The following is an 18929-nucleotide window of genomic DNA, read 5'->3' as shown; positions in this document are numbered from 1 at the left end:
TCATGGAAATACTAGCTCAGGGTATCTGCAGGGTATTAAAAAGTATTAATAAGTATTAAATTCATAATTCTCAATTTAAAACCAAAAGGTATTCATTATTTAATTTGCACAGGGGGGGGGGGATTAAATAATATTAAATGTTTTTGTATTCAAGTCGTTGTTTTTTGTGGGGCTACCGGGAGCTTGGTGCGTCTGGCGAGAGCTTGTGAGAATCTATTAAATTTAGCTCTAAGTGGTATTAAAAAGGTCTTACAAAGTCTTAAATGTGACTTGTTGAAACCTGCAGATACCCTGTAGCTAGATGAGGCTGAGGACGAACGAGGATCCCAGCTTCGCCAGGTAGAGAAGGGGGTCATCCATGGCTCCCAGGAGGCCGAGGGGTCTTGGTTTGTGTCTTGGTTAGTCCAGCATCTCCAGGGTCTTGGTTTGTGTCTGGGGTTAGTCCAACATCTCCAGGGTCTTGGTTTGTGTCTGGGTTAGTCCAACATCTCCAGGGTCTTGGTTTGTGTCTGGGTTAGTCCAACATCTCCAGGGTCTTGGTTTGTGTCTTGGTTAGTCCAACATCTCCAGGGTCTTGGTTTGTGTCTTGGTTAGTCCAACATCTCCAGGGTCTTGGTTTGTGTCTTGGTTAGTCCAACATCTCCAGGGTCTTGGTTTGTGTCTGGGTTAGTCCAACATCTCCAGGGTCTTGGTTTGTGTCTGGGGTTAGTCCAGCATCTCCAGGGTCTTGGTTTGTGTCTTGGTTAGTCCAACATCTCCAGGGTCTTGGTTTGTGTCTGGGGTTAGTCCGACATCTCCGACATCTCCAACTCCCAGCTCAAGTCTTCTGCAATGAGAAAATAAAATCACTATAGACAGCGTAGAAAAGCATGTAGTGTGAAACAAATTGAGTTTTATTTCTATCCATACAAGACTTGCACTTCCTACCCTGACCTCCCTGATCCTACTGTAAGTAACTAGCCTAAACCACATACTAGCACATGATTTTCTATAAGTTTCAAGTTCAAGTTTTGTTTTATTTGTCACGTTTAAAGTACGTGTACATTAGAGTGAAATGCTTGGTTCTGTATGAGCCCCCTGAGAATGTGCTTCACACAGTAAAAAAGTAAAAGAGGAATAAAGTCCCAACACTATACAAATATACAATATAAAAAACTAAAGTACAACCTAAAGTACAATGAAGTAAAAATCAGACAAATGAGGTACAAAAATGCAAACTTCAAAAAGAAATGCTAAATGCAAAAATGAGGTATGGATGTAGTGCAAATCTTTTTGTAATAAATATATCAAATATGGTGTAGTGTTAAAAGTGTTTAAAGTGTCTAAAGTGAGTGTTAAGGTGAGTGTTATAATGTAGTTATGATGTGTGTGTATTCAGACACATTGCTGTACCTGTCATCTTACAGTAGTTCCCTCCCTGGTCTCTAAAGTGAGTGTTAAGGTGAGTGTTATAATGTAGTTATGATGTGTTTATTCAGACACATTGCTGTACCTGTCATCTTACAGTAGTTCCCTCCCTGGTCTCTAAAGTGAGTGTTAAGGTGAGTGTTATAATGTAGTTATGATGTGTTTATTCAGACACATTGCTGTACCTGTCATCTTACAGTAGTTCCCTCCCTGGTCTCTAAAGTGAGTGTTAAGGTGAGTGTTATAATGTAGTTATGATGTGTGTTTATTCAGACTAGTGATGCACCGATGTGAAAATTGTGGCCGATACCGATAACCGATATTAATATTGCTGTTCTGGCCGATACCGATATTTACCGATGTCAATATCTCTGTATAGAAAACACTTTTTTATGATAATCAAATAAAGAGCTATTTTCCAAAAAAAAAAAATTTTTACTTTTGTAACTTATTTTCAGAAATTACTGATATTTTTAAACAATTTAAGACCAAAACATGAAGGAAAAAAAAATAACCTTTTCTTTTTTAATATCGGCCCTATTTTGACATCGGGACGATACCGATGTGTAAAAAAAAATTACCATATCGGCCGATATTATATCGGTGGCCGATATATCGTGCACCACTAATTCAGACACATTGCTGTACCTGTCATCTTAGTTCCCTCCTTGGTCTCGGCTGGAACACCGATGCCGTACTCGTTTTCACAGGTCACCCTGAAGAAGTAGACTCCTCCCTCCTCCAGGTCCGACACGCGGTGGGACAGGCGGTGGCAGGTGTCCGTGAGTCTCGTCCACCCCATCATGCTGATCTCGCGCAGATCCACCAGGTAATTGTGGACCGGCGCTCCGCCCTCGTTCACCGGGGTGTCCCAGGTGACGGTGGCGGAGGTCTTGGTCACGTCCTTGACGGCGACGCGGGTCGGCGGACCGGGCGAGTCCAGTACCCTCACGTTCAGCGTCAGCGCGGCCGCTCCGGCGACGTTCAGCAGCTTCACGGTGTATTTACCGGAGTCGTCCCGCGTCGCCCCTTCGACCGTGAGGGAGGTGACGGAGCCGGCGGTGTTGACGAGCCCTCGGACTCTCAGGTCCACATCTGCCTTGTCCCACGTCACGGTGGGAACGGGTTTGCCCACGAACGGCACGGCCAGAGTGAAACAGCTGCCGTCCTTAACGAGGATGGTCTTCCTCATCTCATTGCTGATGTGAAACACGGGCGCCTCCTCTCTCTCCGTGGCCCGCTGGGGATCTGTCTCGGGGCTGCGCTCGCTGGTACCGACCTTGTTGATGGATCTGACGACAAACACGTATTCCTGCCCCGACGCGAGACTGGCCACGGTGAACTCCGTGCTCTCCGTGTTGGGAACGCCGACGTTCCATTCTTCCTCTGCCGTTTTCCTGTATTCGACTTTGTACCCGGTCACAACCGCTCCGCCGTCAAACAGGGGCTTGTTCCACGACAGAGTGATAGAGGACCTGGCGGAGTCGGTCACTGTGGGCTTGGCCGGCGGGGAAGGAAGAAACTTGGGGTCCTCTGCCATGGTGAGTGGGCACGGACTACTGGGGGTACTCAGCCCGGCGACGTTCTCCGCATAGACTCTGTATTCGTACTCGGCCCCCTCGCGCAGCCCCGACACCTTGACCCTCAGGTCGTACACGGGCTTCTTATTGACGCGGACCCAGCGCAGGCCCTGCTTCTCTCTCTTCTCGATGACGTAGCCGGCGATGCCGCTGCCGCCGTCGGACGCCGGCCTCTTCCAGCAGACGGTCATGCCCTCTCCGCTCGCGCTCGTGACCTCCACGTCCGTCGGGGCCGCCGGCACCGTGTACGGATCCGCGGCCCGGGTGGGCTCGCTCTCCAGGACCTCGCCGTCGCCGTACTTGTTGACCGCCTTCACCCGGAACATGTACTCGTTCCCTTTGAGCAGCTTGGTGATTTTGCACGTCGTCGCCATCATGTCGCCGTACACCAGGGTCCAGGCCACGCGGCTGGTCTCGCACTTCTCCACGATGTAGTGCGTGATCTCGGCCCCGCCCGTCTCCGGGGGAGGCCCCCAGCCCAGCGTGCATTTGTCCGCCGCGAGTCCGGACACTTCCAGGGGTCCGGCGGGGGGGCCGGGCCTGTCCAGCACTTTGCAGTTGAACGCGGCGGTCCTGGTGCCACCGGCGCTCTGTAGCGTCAGGACATACTGCCCGGAGTCCTTCCTGATGCTCTCTCTGATGAGCAGAGACGTCTTCGCCTTCGCCGAGATGACCTCCATTCTTCCCTTCTCTCCGTCGATCTTCCTGCCGTGCTTAGACCAGGACGCCGTGGGGTGCGGGCGGCCGGTGAAGGTGGCGTCCATTCTCAGGAGCTCTCCCGCTTTGACGACCAGTACCTGTTTAAACGCGTCCTCCACGCGGACGGTGGGCGGTTCCACGTCGTCCGTCACCGTGACGGCTCCTGTGCACTCGGAGGGCGCGCTGAAGAGCTCCGCTGCGTTCCTCACGATAACGCGGAAGTCGTACTGTTCGTCCTCCTCCAGGTCGGTCACGTCCAAGCAGGTCTCCAGTAAGTTGGTGAAGTTGCATTTAAGCCAGCAGCCGTCTGGAAGCTCTCTGCGTTCGACAATGTAGCCAGTGATCCTGGCTCCGCCGTCGTATGCCGGCTTGTCCCAGGAGAGAGAAACGGAGCTGTTGGTTATGTTGGTGACCGTGAGGTCGCGTGGAGGTTCACACTGGTCCCTGGCAGCCGCGGGCTCAGAAGACTTGGGGCAGGGTCCGACACCGGCAATGTTCTCAGCACAGACGCGGAACTCGTATATCAGGCCCTCCTCGATGCTCGTCACCTTGTATTGGTTCTCTGTCACCAGGCCCCTGTTCAACTTTGTCCACAGGATACTGCTTTGATCCTTACATTCGATATGATAACCAATGATAGGGCTGCCGCCGTCACTATTCGGTTTGCTCCACGCAACCATCATGAAAGACTTTGAGGCGTGGGCGACGCGGAGGTTTATTGGAGGACCAGGTGGCTTAAAGGGATACTGAGCAACAATGGGTTCAGAGTCAACGAAGTGGCTCTTGCCGTAGCGGTTCTCTGCAGCGATACGGAAGTGATATTCAGTGCCTTGTGTCAGACGGCTAACCTTTATTGACGTTCTGGCCACCGTGGCGGAGACCGTCTGCCACGTCGCGCTGGCCGCGTCGCGCTTCTCCACGACGTAGTTGTCGATTTGACATCCGCCGTCGTAAGCCGGGGGCGCCCACGACAGAGAGACGAAGTCGGCGCTCACTTCGTCCGCGGCGATGTCGCCCGGCGGCCCGGGTCTGTCGAGAACGTTGACGGCGATTTCGGCCGATTTGATTCCGGCCGAGTTGGTCAGAGTTATCTCGTACTCTCCGACGTCCGCCCGGCACGCGTCTTTGATGACGATCTGAGACGACGTCTCGGACGTGAGCACGTTCACCCTGCTGGTCTCTTTCAGCGCGTCGCCGTCTTTCCTCCACGCCACCTCGGGCTGCGGCGTACCCTTGAACGGAACGTCGATCTTCAAGTCGCTTCCCGCCCTCACGCTGTACGAGTTGCACATCAAATTAACGACGGGCTCGGCGGTGATGTCCTTTATCTTAACCGGCATCAGCAGGGACTTGGGTTCGCTCTTTCCCTTGTCGTTCACAGCCGTCACTCTGAAGAGATACTCCTTTCCCGTCATCATCCCGTCGATAGTCGCTTCCAGCGCTTTAATCTCCGCACACACTGTCCACGCGTCGTCGCCTGTGGCCTGCATCTCCACCACGTAGCACGTGATCTTGCTTCCGCCGTCGTGGTCCGGCTTTTCCCACGCGAGGCTCACGCTGTCGCGGGTCACGCCGCTCAGCGTGACTTTGCCGGGAGCCCGAGGAGCCTGAGACACCTTGACGGCGTCGGTCGTCTCCGCCGGCAGTCCGACGTCGATTTCGTTCACGGCCAGGACGCGGAAATAGTAGAAGCATCCTTCTTGGAGGTTGTCGATCTTGTGTGAGTTTCTCACACAGTTGCTACAAACGCTTGTAAATGCCAGTCTGGCCTCCTCTCTTCTCTCTACGATGTAGTGTGAGATCTTAGCCCCTCCGTCGATAAGAGGCGGTTCCCAGGAGATGGAGACGGAGTCGTTCGTTACCTCCCTCACCTCGAGGTTGGTCGGTGCACTGGGGGAGTCCAGCACTCTGACGTTGATAAATGCTGATTTGGAGCCACCGTGGTTTTCAAGAGTCAACATGTACTTGCCCGTGTCAAATCTATTGACGTTTTCGATCACCAGCACAGTGTAGGAGTCGGCTACCTCGATCTGAGCTCGCTCGGTGAGTTCGCCGTCCGCCTTGGACCATTTGACCTCAGGCTCCGGCCTCCCCCTGGTTGCGACACACAGACGCAGTGTGGAACAAGCGCGCACGTTCACCATCTTTCTCAAGTCGGCGTCCAACTCGATCTCAGGCGCCTCCAGTTTCTCCGCTGCCGTCACAGTCCCGGGCACGTCCGCTTGCTCTCCGAGTCCAGAAACATTCATCGCACGGATACGGAAGTTGTACTCTGCGTTCTCCCTGAGTCTCCTCACGGTGTAATTTGTGTCTTCTACACCCGTGAGTGGCGTGCACGCGGTCCACTCGTCCTCCGCTGCTTCTTTCATCTCCACCACGAATCCACTGATCGTCGCTCCTCCGTCGTATATAGGCCTGGACCAGGCCAGCGACACAGTGGTGCCAGAGTGGTCGGTCACTTTGGGGTTCGTAGGAGGACCAGGTGGGTAAGTAGCTTCACAGACCTTGATGTATTCACATGGCTCACTGGGTGCACCAACACCAGCAGCGTTCTCCGCAGACACTCTGAACTCGTAAGAGTGTCCCTCGATCAGGCCCGTGCACCTGAAGCGTAGGTCGTTTAGTCTCCTTTTGTTGACTTTAGTCCACCTAACGCCGTCCTTGTCACGTTTCTCCAGGATGTAGCCGTCGATCTCTGAGCCTCCGTCACTCTGTGGCCGTTCCCACGTCAGCAGTATGGAGTCTCCGGTGACGGCGCTGGCCTGAGGGGTTGAGGGAGCGGTAGATATCGTGAAGGGGTTTTGCGCAATGAAAGGCTCCGACTCTAGAGGTTCACCGACGCCGAATTTATTCACAGCGGTGATTCTGAATAGATATTCTTTGCCGGGAATCAGTTTGGTCACTTTGTAACTGACGGCTAGGATCTGAGGCTCGACCACAGTCCATGAGACACGGCTTGTCTCCATCTTCTCAATAACGTAGTGGGAAACATTGGCGCCGCCGTCGTTCAGCGGGTGGTTCCAGTGGAGGCTGCATTTCTCTGCACTGATCGCTTTCACCTTCAGTGGGCCAGCTGGGGGACCAGACCTATCCAGGACCTTCATGTTGACCGGGACGGTCGTAGTTCCACCAATGTTACTGAGCGTCAAGGCAAATTGTCCCCCGTCCACTCTTGCACATTCCCTGACTATAAGAGTTGTGTGCGTGAGGGTGGTTTTGATTTCCGTCCTGTGAATACCTTTGTCAATTTCCTTCCCATCCTTAAACCACTTGACCTCGGGAAGGGGCTTCCCCAAATAGTCTGCGTCGATAGCAAATGTCTCACCGGCTCGGACGACGGTAACACTCTTGAATTTAGGATCCATGGATACTCTCGGTGCCTCGACTACATCCTCTGCGATAACGGTCAGGCTCTCAGAGGGAGGGCTCCAAACGCCTGCGCCGTTCTTCGCGGTGACTCTAAACTCATAACTCTGTTCCCCCGTCAGACCTGTGACCGTGAACTGAGTTTCAATGACACTGGTGAAGCTAGCCTTCATCCACCTGCCGTCTGGCAGTTCCTTCTTTTCCACCACATAGCCCGTGATGGTGCTCCCTCCGTCGTACTCGGGTTTGGTCCACCGGAGGGTGACGTTCTCCCTCGTGACGACGATGGCCTCGGGGGCGCCGGGGGGCGCGCACGGGTCCCGAGCCACGTAGCACTCGGATATCTTGCTGAACGGGCTGACCCCCGCGATGTTCTCGGCGTAGACTCTGAATTCATACTCTATGCCCTCCTCCAGACCGGTCGTCTTGAAGCGCGGGTCGGGGATGAGGAGCTTGTTGAGCTTGGTCCACAGAATGCTGTTCTTCTCTTTGCGTTCCAGGTAGTAGCCGACGATGGGGCTGCCTCCGTCTCTCTTAGGTTGCCATTCGACCACCATGTTGTACTTAGAAACCGTGGTCACAACGGGCGCGCCGGGAGGCCCGGGCTCGCTGAAAGGATACCGGGCGACGGCGGCGGGGGAGTTCACCGGCGTACTCTTCCCGTATCGGTTCTCCGCAAACACTCTGAACTGATATTCGGAGCCTGTTTTTAGCTTGGTGACTTTGATGGCGGTTCTCACAGTAGTGGCCGACACGGTCTGCCACACGGTGGTCGTAGTATCTCGTTTCTCCACCACGTAGTTGTCTAGCTGGCAGCCTCCGGTGTATTCCGGTGGCTCCCAGGAGATGGTGACAAAGTCGGAGCTGACTTCGTCGATCTTCACCGGCCCTGTGGGCGGGTCGGGCGCTTCTAGAACGACTACTTTGATTTCCTCTTTTGCCGTTCCGGCGCCATTGGTCGCCGTGATAGAATATTGGCCAGAACGATCCCGGTTTGCGTCTTTGATACGGAGGACCGTCGACGACGGCGTGCTCGAGACCTCCAGCCTAGTCGACTCTTTAATCGGTTGTCCGTCTTTCTTCCACTCTATCTTGGGCGCTGGCTGTCCGATCACCGTCACCTCTACCTTCAGCTCTGCACCGTGCTTGACGGTGAGCGTGTTGAAAGTTACCTCAAGCTTTGGCTTAACAGACTTTTCCTTGCTTTTGTCTCCTTTCTTCCGGGTTTTGGTGAGGTGGCCTGGTGTAAACGGGGGGGAAATGTCAAATCTGTGAGACAATGGATGACTGTACTGCACAGATATTAGATTAGATTAGATTAGATTAGATTTGATTAGAGTAGATTAGATTAGATTCAAATCTATTGTCATTATACAGCACAAGTACAGTACAACGAAAAGAGGTTTGGCATCCAACCAGAGTGCAAATGTAACAGTAAAGTGCAACAGTAATATACAATGTACAGGTGATTCAACTGGGTATAAAATATATAAATTAATAGTAATAGTAATAGTGCTAATCAGATGTATGTACAGAGGTGTAGTATTAATATATACAGTGATAGAGGTATAAAGACACTATGGTAGTAAGTCATACTGGCCAGCAGCGTAACTAGTAAGAGTAGGTAAGGGATATGTACAGATATAGATATAGTATCTACAGATACATTATGTAAAAAGGATTACATGCAGGTATGTACATATATATATACAGTATATACATCATTATTGTACATGCTATCATACAGAGTTATATGAGTTATATGCAGGTGTATAAGTAGGTATATAGAAGGATTATATGCAGGTATATTCAGACAGTTATGGATATATATATATATATATATATATATGCGGTAAATATAAATATATACAGTATATACAGCACCATATATTTTTCAAGATTCTAATTGTAAGACTCATTATGCTTCTATATAATATTTCATGTGTATATTGTGATTCATAACAAATCACTATTACTTCTTTTTAAATACCCTTTTCTGGCAACGTCTGGCTTCAGGCCTGTTTAGAATGTCTAGACAATATATATATATATAGACTAATATCTCTGTAACACCCGACAGTATACAGTCCCTGGAGAGAGGTAGTGTTTTCCACTACATGCGTTCAAAATATGCATTTACTTTAGTTAATTTTGTAGTTTGTATGTGGCAGCTCAAACATTATCACGCAGTCTTATAAACAAGATACTTCTGGAGACAGTATGTCTGTGTCAAAAGTAAAGAAATATTGTTATTGGCATTTCTATAACCTGTATGTCCCTATATGCACAGAACAACTCTGTGTTGGATTATTAGTGGTCACGGCTGTGTAAACAATCTCCAGGGAAATCATATCTAGGCTCCACGGTAATAATAGCACGGTAATAATAGCAGCTATATAACATACCATTGACAGCAGGTTTGGAGGCTGAGTCCTGAGTGCTGCGCTGAGCCTCAGCCTCCTTTGTCATGTTTGCATTTAGAGAGTGAGCGTTGTCCTCAGCGCCGGCTCCCTGCGAGAAAGATCAGAAATAAACAATAATAATCAAATCTAAATGTTAGTGACAACACGAAACGAGTAGGCAATAATTATTTCATTCCTGAATTAAAGAAGGACCTCCTGTATTGCTTCCAGGCTGATTTTGCTGTTGTTTTGAGTATGTTACACATATTACGTTACATTTTCTATGGAAATGGGACGCATGTATATTATCTTTTCATTTTGTAAAGCCAACTGTAGGATTTAAAACAACCTATCCTATATCCTAATGAGGTTGTTCTGTTAGCAGCAGCGTAAATCTTGATAGTGTTAAAAATGTCTTTAGAAAGGCATGACTGACCACACTGCCAACTGTTCACAAATAGATAGAGGCTCCAACTGCGGCCTGGCTTTCAGTTACTTATGACGTGGAGACCAGTTCACTAAAGAATGAAACCACCTAATAACACATTTGGTACATTTTAAGAATAAAAACAATAGTGTTCCTGCTACTAGTTATCCTCTATTGCTGTTAAGTCCACTATGCTACTAGTAGTTATTTCAGTTACTAGATAGTCCAAGACTATATTAATTTAATAGTGGAACAAAAGTATTTGTTTAGAAACAAATAGCTTACCCTATCATCGGTTGCTTCCATCTTTGTGCGTTCAGTTGGCCTACTTTATTAATGTGATTTCAATATGTACTCTGGTGAGAGCAGCCAGGCTCAGTGACAGACTGCTCTGCCAATCACCGCCTGTCGAGACTAAAATAACCATGACGCCTGATTGGCTGGTATAGCGTTACCCTTCCAAAGCTCGCCTATAATATTCTATTGCTGCGTCAGTTTGGGGATAACGTGTTAACCAAGTTACATTATACATTATGTGTCACACCATTTAGTCTGTTGTATGACTGTATACTCTAAACAAAATGTCTTACTTAATAAGTTAAAACATAGTTTGCATGCAGCCAGTATAGAGCAAATTGTCAATTATAGGCCTACCACCAATTTTAAGGTAGGGGAATCGGGGTGCCATCTCATTTGTTTACATTATGATATCATAATGATCCCTGGATATATACACACACACACACACACACACACACACACACACACACACACACACACACACACACACACGGATTCGGCTCAAACAAGGGACTAAACACGTTTCGCAATTATGCCACATCAATGTGGAACGCCCTGCCTAAAGCTGTAAAGGAATGTGAATCACTACCCACCTTCAAAAACACTCTCAAAAAACACCTACGTGAGACTGCAATTCGAAACTGGCCCCTACAAATGTCCTAACCTAGTTGTACAGTAAATGACCAAGTAAGGCTTTGTCAACATTCCAATGTACAGTGTAAAATGTGTGTGTCCCCTACCCAACCCCCCCCCCCCCCCCCCCCCCACCTCCAATGTACAGCCCTCACCCAACCCACCCAACCCCACCCCACCAACCTCCTCCAATGTACAGTTTCTACGCCAAATGTATATACACTCCTTTTCTGGACACTTTTGTATCACAAACAGTACTGTATTTGCAAATCTGATATGTCATAAATGTATAGATGTAGCAGTACTGTCTATCTGTATGTCATGTATGTCATATATGTTATGATGAATTGAAAATGGGGGACCGTGGTGGAAACAAGACGAAAGTCTTTCTCTGGTCTGCATCCCCTTAACAATTGTATGTATTGAGATGTACTGTACTGTACCCATTCTGCAATCTGTTAATAAACTTTTCAATCAATCAATCAATCACACACACACACACACACACACACACACACACACATTAGTATTTAAAGTAGACCTAGGCCAAATAGTCCTATAATTGTAATTGTATCTCTTCTTGTGCTCCTCTGTCCCCTGTGTGCTATATTGTACTTTGTGCTCCCCAATCCGTGTGTTGGGCTACTGTTGTCCTATTCTCTGAATGTACTGTCTTGTCCTGCTGTGCCTTTTTGTATTTTATATTATGACATTTTATGTTTTGATTGTACAGCACTTTGGTTGGCTCTTGAGTTCTTAAACGTGCTTTATAAATAAATGACTTGACTTGATAATGGCCATGGCAGACTCAATTCGCTTTTATTATGAAAATACGTTTTTTTCTTTTTTTATGTGAACCGGAAGTATTTGTATGACGCTGGGCTCGGCTCGGCTGCTGTTACTTTTAGTTGAGTTCCCCACTCAGTCCCCAGTGAACTCACGGCGTCGTGGTGTTTTTAGGCGTAAGTATGAATGGGAATATCTGGTGAATGTTCTTTTTTTTTTATTATCGTGTCTCCTTATCATCATCATCATTTATTTATTTATTCGTACATGGAATTACCACAGTCCAACAGTACATTCAGTTTCGTCTATTTCTGTCTACTGCGGGCAAACTGTCCACTATGAATTGAAAATGGCGGACCCTGATGTAAACAAGACAAAAGTCTTTCTCTTGATTGATTGATTGAAAATTGTATTAACAGGTTGCAGAATGGGTACAGTACAGTACAGCTCAATACACACAATTGTTAAGGGGATGCAGACCAGAGAAAGACCTTCGTCTTGTTTACATCAGGGTCCCCCATTTTCAAATCATCATAAAATATATCACATACTACATGACATACAGATAGACAGTACTGCTACATTTATGACATACCAGATTTACAAATACAGTACTGTTTGTGATACAAAAATAGTCTAAAAAAGAGAGTTTTGACGTAGAAACTGTACATTGGAGGAGGTTGGCTAGGTGGGGTGGGGGGAGGGGTTGACTGTACAACTGTACAAGCAAAACTGTACATTGGAATATTGACAACCATACTTGGTTCCAGGAGGAGGGTCTTGTGTATTCTTGAGTTAGGTCATTTACTGTACATTGGAGGGGGTTGGGTTAGGACATTTACAGGGGCCAGTTTTGAATTGCAGTCTCCCGTAGGTGCTCCTTGAGAGTGGTTTTGAAAGTGGGTAGTGATTCACATTCCTTTACAGCTGTGGGTAGGGCGTTCCACATTGATGTGACATAATTGCGAAACATGTTTAGTGTTAATCATGTTAAACCCAGATTCGGCTTAAACAAGGGACTAAACACGTTTTGCAATTATGCCACATCAATGTGGAACGCCCTACCCACAGCTGTAAAGGAATGTGAATCACTACCCACTTTCAAAACCACTCTCAAAGAACACCTACGGGAGACTGCAATTCGAAACTGGCCCCTGCAAATGTCCTAACCCAACCCCCTCCAATGTACAGTAAATGACTAAGTAATATGGCTTTGTCGATATTCCAATGTCCAGTTTTGCTTGTACAGTGTCCCCTACCAACCCCCCCCCCACCCAACCACCTCCAATGTACAGTCCCCAACCCCACCCTACCTACCCAACCTCCTCCAATGTACAGTTTCTACGTCAAATGTATATACTCTCTTTTCTGGACTCTTTTTGTATCACAAACAGTACTGTATTTGCAAATCTGGTATGTCAAATGTATAGATGTAGCAGTACTGTCTATCTGTATGTCGTGTGTGTCATATATGTTATGATGAATTGAAAATGGGGGACCCTGATGTAAACAAGACGAAAATCTTTCTCTGGTCTGACTGCATCCCCTTAACAATTGTATGTATTTAGCTGTACTGTACTGTACCCATTCTGCAATCTGTTAATAAAGTTTTCAATCAATCAATCAATAGTCCCTTGTTTGAGCCGAATCTGGGTTTAACATGATTTGTGGAGCTCCCTCTGGTGTTGTGATCGTGGTATTCACTGACCTTTGGGAAGTATTTTGACATGTACATGGGTACCTTAGTCGTGTAGTCAGTAGTGTATCTTGTAGACCAGACCCATTGCAAGTTGCTGTACTCTGTCGTCTACTCTAAGCCATCCTAGGTTGTCAAAGTGGGCAGGGGTGAGGTGGGTTCTAGGAGTAAGGTCAAGCAGTAGTCTGACCAGATTGTTTTGAGATGTTTGTAATTTTGTTTTTAGCGCCTTTGAGGTGCTTTGGTACCATGAGGTGCAAGCATAGTCGTAGTACCCTTGAATGAGTGCTCCTGCCAGAGTCTTCAGGGTATTCTTGTTTACCAGAGAGGAGATCCGGTACAAGAATCTAGTTCGTTGGTTGACTTTTTTTATTACGTCATTGGATGCCATTTTGTCACAGGAAAGATTTGCCTCTAGGATGGAACCTAGGTATGTAAATTCATCTTTCCTTGTGACAATATTGTCACCCACTGTAACTGAGAAGCTGTCGGTCTTGCTGAGTTTGTTATTTGAACCGAAGAGAATGGACTCTGTTTTGCCCATGTGTAATGATAGTTTGTTATCAGCGAGCCATATGCAGATTTTGCCTAGTTCAGAGCTGAGGTTTTTTTCAACCTGTAAAACTTGTTCTTGTCCGAGACCAGCAGGGCTGAATCGTCCACGAACAGGAACAAGTTGCAGTCACAAGCTGACGACATGTCATTTGCATAAATTAGGAACAGTAGCGGTCCTAGTATGCTTCCTTGTGGAACACCACAGCTCACTGTGAGGGGGGGGGATAGGGTACCGTTTACCTCCACCATCTGTTCTCTCCCCTCCAGGTAGGATTGCATCCAGCTCACTGATAGACTATCAAAACCAATTGCTTTTAGCTTGTCAAACAGAATGGTGTGATTGACAGTGTCGAAGGCCTTTTGTAGGTCCAGCATGACCATGCCGCAGTATTTGCCCGCGTCCACCTCTTGTTTGATGTGGTCGTTTAAATAGAGAAGGCATGTGTCAGTGGAGTGGGATGTTCTGAAGCCAGATTGGAATTCGTAGATTAGATTTTTTTTCGCGAGGTACTTTTCGACCTGTTCGTATAAAAAAAATGCCATGACTTTCGAGATGGAGGTAAGGATAGAAACAGGGCGGTAGTTGCCTGGGTCTAATTTGCTGTCCTTTTTGTGCAGGGGTGTTACTCTCGCAATTTTGAAGTCCTTGGGTACGTGTCCCTGTTTTCTGGAGGTTTATTATGTGTGTGATGACTGGGGTGATGGCGGCTGCTGAGTCTCTGAGGAATTTGGAGGGGATGTTGTCATGGCCAGTGACCTTGTTCGGTTGGAGGGCGCTCAGTTTTTTGAGTACCTCATCTGTTACCATTTCCAGTTTGAAGTCGTCTTTGTGGACCCCTAGGTTTTTGTAGTATGCTATAGGCTTGGGTGGTATAATTTTTTTCATACAGTCATACCTTGATGACCTAATACCCCGGTATACGGTATATGATGGTATGACTTTCATTTTCATCAGCCGGGGGGGGGTGGCAACCCGTGTTACCAAGTAAACAAATCACGGAGATGGCCAGTTAGCCCGCAGCATCAGAGTGCTACTATCGTTAGCTCTCAGAATGGTAGCCAGGAGCCCGCAGCATCCTAGTACTAATAACGTTAGCTCTCAGAATGGTAGCCAGAAGCCCACAGCACCCTAGTACTAGTAACGGGGATGGGTACCTTTCACATTTGAACCGATACCGGTACCGGTACCGGTACCTGTGAATCGATACCGGTACCCAACGGTACCTTTTTTCGGTACTTTAAAAAAAAAAAAAAAAAAAAAATGATTTTTTTTTTTTTTTTACTTTTACTTTTACTTTTTTTTTTTTTACTTTTTTTTTTTCATGTCAACGTTCACACGCACAATATATGCTTACCTAGGATTTGACTTGATTCAACAACAAAGCAGTCGGAGCAATGACAAGCCGAAAACTGTCGAAATTTAATTTACCTACCTCAGTCGTAAAAAAAAATCCAAACTTCAAATAACTACAATTTCGACAGTTTTCGGCTTGTCATTGCTCCGACTGCTTTGTTGTTGAATCAAGTCAAATCCTAGGTAAGCATATATTGTGCGTGTGAACGTTGACATGAAAAGAAAAAAGTAAAAAAAAAAAAAAAAAAAATTAATAATTTTTTTTTTTTTTTTTTTTTTTTTTTTTTCGGTTTCTCACTTGATTCGATACTCGGTAGTACCGACGTGTTTCGGTTCGGTACCTCAAAAGTACCGAATTCGGTACCCATCCCTTTGTGTATTCAAAAATGCACCGGACTGCGACGTAACGTTTTACAGTTTATTTGCTTGGTCCACCAGTGCACAACAACACACACTCTCGTTACAACGCTTTACGGTATTTTCACAGCACTGTCGCAACATTACCGTAAAGCGTGAACGCCGTTGTGATCCACATACACAACAGTTAGCTCTCAGAATAGCCAGTTAGCCCACAGCACCAGCAACAGTAAGCGTGTCTCATTTAATTTCCACCACTGAAGCGGGGTTTCCCCTCCTCCTCCTCCTGTGTGTAGAAGACAACCAGCTCTGCGGCTCGCTCCACTAGTGAGGACTGGTCCCGCCCTCTGCTGGCGCGTGTGTGCACTACAACGAACCACTGTCAAAAACTCAGTTTCAGTGTAATATAAACTGAAACGCATCTGTGATTTTGACTGTATTGATTTTCAATACCGTCGCGATTTCTAAATACCCTGGTATACCGTCATACCGCCCAAGCCTAGTATGCTACTATGTGTTCTACCCCATAATGCCCTGAGTGGGAGGGTAGTTTGTTTACCAGTGTTGTGAAGAACATTTTAAAGTAATTGGCTACATCCAGCTTGTCTGTGATGAGCGTGTTGTCCGTCTTTATGTTTATGTTTGAGAATCTGGTTTTAAGTTTTTTACTGCAGCCTAGTTGATTATTGAGTCATTTCCAAATGGTTTGTTTTTGTTTTCCTCAGTTTTGTCATTGATGAAATGTTCTTTTGCAGTTTTGATCATGGAATTTACGTAATTTCTTAGTCTGTTTCTTTCTAGTTTGAGTTCAGTCACGTGGGCTTGGAGTTCACTGCTTGTGCTTTTGGTAAGCTTTGACTGACTTTTACGAAACTCAGAGCATTTTTTGTCTCTGGTTTTCATAGCGGCCAATATTTCGGAGTGCATCCACGGCTCAGCACGATTTTTTACCCTGGTGGTTCTTAGGGGGGCCATGTCGTTTAGTTTGTTTCTTCAACCAGTGTACCATTGAGCTCGTCTGACCAGTCCAGGCTCTCCAGTTCAAGGTTAAAGGCCTCGCTAGAGTAGGTTTTGAGGTCTCTAGATGTGACTGTTTTGTGACTGCCGGCCTTTTGTTTTAGCTTTTTGTGGGTACAGAATATCCGCTCTGTGTTGTCCGGGGGGGAGTGGGGGATCCTTTGATCAGGGTTGTTGTCCCGCGACGGGGGGGCTGTGTTGTTACTCTGGTCTGCATCCCCTTAACAATTGTGTGTATTGAGCCGTACTGTATTGTACCCATTCTGCAATCTGTTAAATAAAGTTTTCATTCATTCACAGATAGCTGCTGTTTATGATCCAACATGAAGAAGATGTCGGTTTGATTATCTGCTGTCGTGCCTCTGCTTCAGAAACGACACAATGGAGCTTCAGTTTGTGTACAGCAGCCAGGATTTTATCAACGATTTGCGTCGCACGGATGACGACAGCGATTCGGGGGTGGAATCATCACCACCACCACCATCATCATCATCATCACCATCACCAACTAGATTCGACACAACTCTGCAGAGCGGCTGGACGGACCGGATGCGCGGAGGACATTTCCGGTATCATTTGGGTGACCTGCAGACCCGGGTCTTACCTGGTCCCTGTCGGTATGTCGCCCAGCTGAATGTTCAGAGAGGCACAGAGAGAAGGAAACCCCAGGAGATAAGGAGCATTCAGCAACAGTTCAATGCCAAACAGTTCAATTTCAACAAAATCAAACCGGAAGAGGTCTTATTTGAGATGATAAAGCGCAGCGGGCGAGACACCGCTCTCAGTGAGAATGGACGACCACGGGGACACTGTAAGATATTTGTGGTGGTCAATGTTAGCCCTTTGGAGTTCGGACATTGTCTGTTTGTTCCAGAACCCTCACGCTGTCTCCCACAGATCCTGACGCCCTTCGCCATTGGGGTTGGAATTGAATCGGTGCTCCTGAGCTCTGACCCCGGCTTCAGAGTGGGATTCAATAGCCTTGGAGCGTTTGCATCCGTCAATCACCTACACCTACATGGATATTATCTCAACCAGGAGCTGAAGTTAGAATCCGCTCCAGCTGAGCCACTGGTTCCCGAAAAGGGATTTTACAGGTTGACAGACTTTCCCGCCGGCTTTTTGTTCTACACGGAGTCGGAGGATGTGGAGAAAGTCGCCAGTGGCGTTTGTCAAATCACAGACTTCCTCGTGGACGAGAACACGGCACACAATCTGTTCTTCACCCGAGGACGCCCGCCGTGTCCCCCGCCACGAGACGCCGGGGACGACGCATCGAGGAGAGGCGTCCGCATCGTCGTGTGGCCCAGGACGTCTTGCTTTGGCGCCAAAGAGGAGTCCGCGTTCAACGTGGCGCTCTGCGAACTGGCTGGACATTTGCCGTTTAAGAACAAGCAAGACTTCGATCGCGTCACTGAAAAAGAGGTCATGGCTACTATTCGGCAGTATCTCCTGCCCGACGAGGAGCTTCTCAAGCTGGAGCAGCAGCTCACTGCTCTCTTGAAGGACGTGTAGCAGAGCCTGCAGCGCTTAAATGCAACCTTGTTGGGTCTTGTGGTGTCGGACAAGTTACAAATGGATGAGGCCAGACCAGTCAATTAGGCCCAGGGGGCGCACATTTAGTGCTTGAATGCCCACATCCACTACTCTAATGTTAACGTTAATATCGCCTAATCTATGTTTTAAATTATGGCTATGTGTCTAATCTGCCCGTCGCATTATCAATGACCCATTTCCAGTCAACATTGTTGAAGCAGATTGTTTTTTTATCGGTTCATTTCCGTTTGATAGCATTTTGAAAATCACTCATTTTCACGGAAAAAATAAGACATTCTATGATGATCGCCCTTTACTCTAATATTCTACGTTGTCATTTTGCGGCCTATTTATGAATAGTTTTCAAATAAACGCTAGATTATCGATAGTATATGTGTACGTGTGCACCAGGGTTTCCGTTAGAAAAAATTGTTGCCGGTCTCCGTGACCTGCAAGATTTCAATCTACCGGACAAATGAGATTAATTCCGGTCATAGTTTATTGAGCTTTAAAACAATTGATAGGCAGGCTATATAAAGAATGTCATCCTCAAGGCATGTAGATTTATAATATTATTACTTAAAACTAGACTACTTTTGCGTATATAGTCATTAATATATTCCAAATAAAATAAGTCCCTCGATACTCCGTGCTGCTGCTGCATAGACCGCGTATGTGGGCAGTCGGTCCGACACTAAACAGCAGTCTGTTATAATCACATTTTTATGAGCTAACGAATTCCGTTATATTGGACATTTGTATTAATTATATCAAGCGAAGAACTGAGAAATTTGGCAGAGAGACGGCAACATTA

At 47.1% G+C, this 18929-nt stretch overlaps 2 protein-coding genes across 2 annotated transcripts; one reads left to right on the top strand and one right to left on the bottom strand.

The window, feature by feature from the left end:
- Positions 1-782: 782 nt before the first annotated feature.
- LOC311244805 (titin-like) lies at positions 783-9521 on the bottom strand (the record flags this gene model as incomplete). The annotated part of the gene is made up of 3 exons (XM_084334492.1): positions 783-826; positions 2056-8292; positions 9458-9521. The coding sequence occupies 3 exons, from the start codon at positions 9519-9521 to the stop codon at positions 783-785; spliced, it is 6345 nt and encodes a 2114-aa protein (XP_084190618.1).
- Positions 9522-11711: 2190 nt separating this feature from the next.
- On the top strand, positions 11712-18595 carry gdpgp1 (GDP-D-glucose phosphorylase 1). The gene is made up of 2 exons (XM_084334295.1): positions 11712-11776; positions 16880-18595. The coding sequence occupies exon 2, from the start codon at positions 16961-16963 to the stop codon at positions 18092-18094; it is 1134 nt and encodes a 377-aa protein (XP_084190421.1). The 5' UTR covers positions 11712-11776; positions 16880-16960; the 3' UTR covers positions 18095-18595.
- The last annotated feature ends 334 nt before the right edge of the window (positions 18596-18929 follow it).

The sequence above is a fragment of the Notolepis coatsorum genome (assembly GCF_963971535.1).
Source record: "Notolepis coatsorum genome assembly, chromosome: 18".
Lineage (NCBI taxonomy): Eukaryota > Metazoa > Chordata > Actinopteri > Aulopiformes > Paralepididae > Notolepis > Notolepis coatsorum.
This window is presented reverse-complemented; position numbering and strand designations above follow the sequence as displayed.

Excerpts from the sequence above, each read along its gene's own strand:
- gdpgp1 (XM_084334295.1), top strand. The coding sequence starts at position 16,961 with ATGGAGCTTCAGTTTGTGTACAGCAGCCAGGATTTTATCAACGATTTG.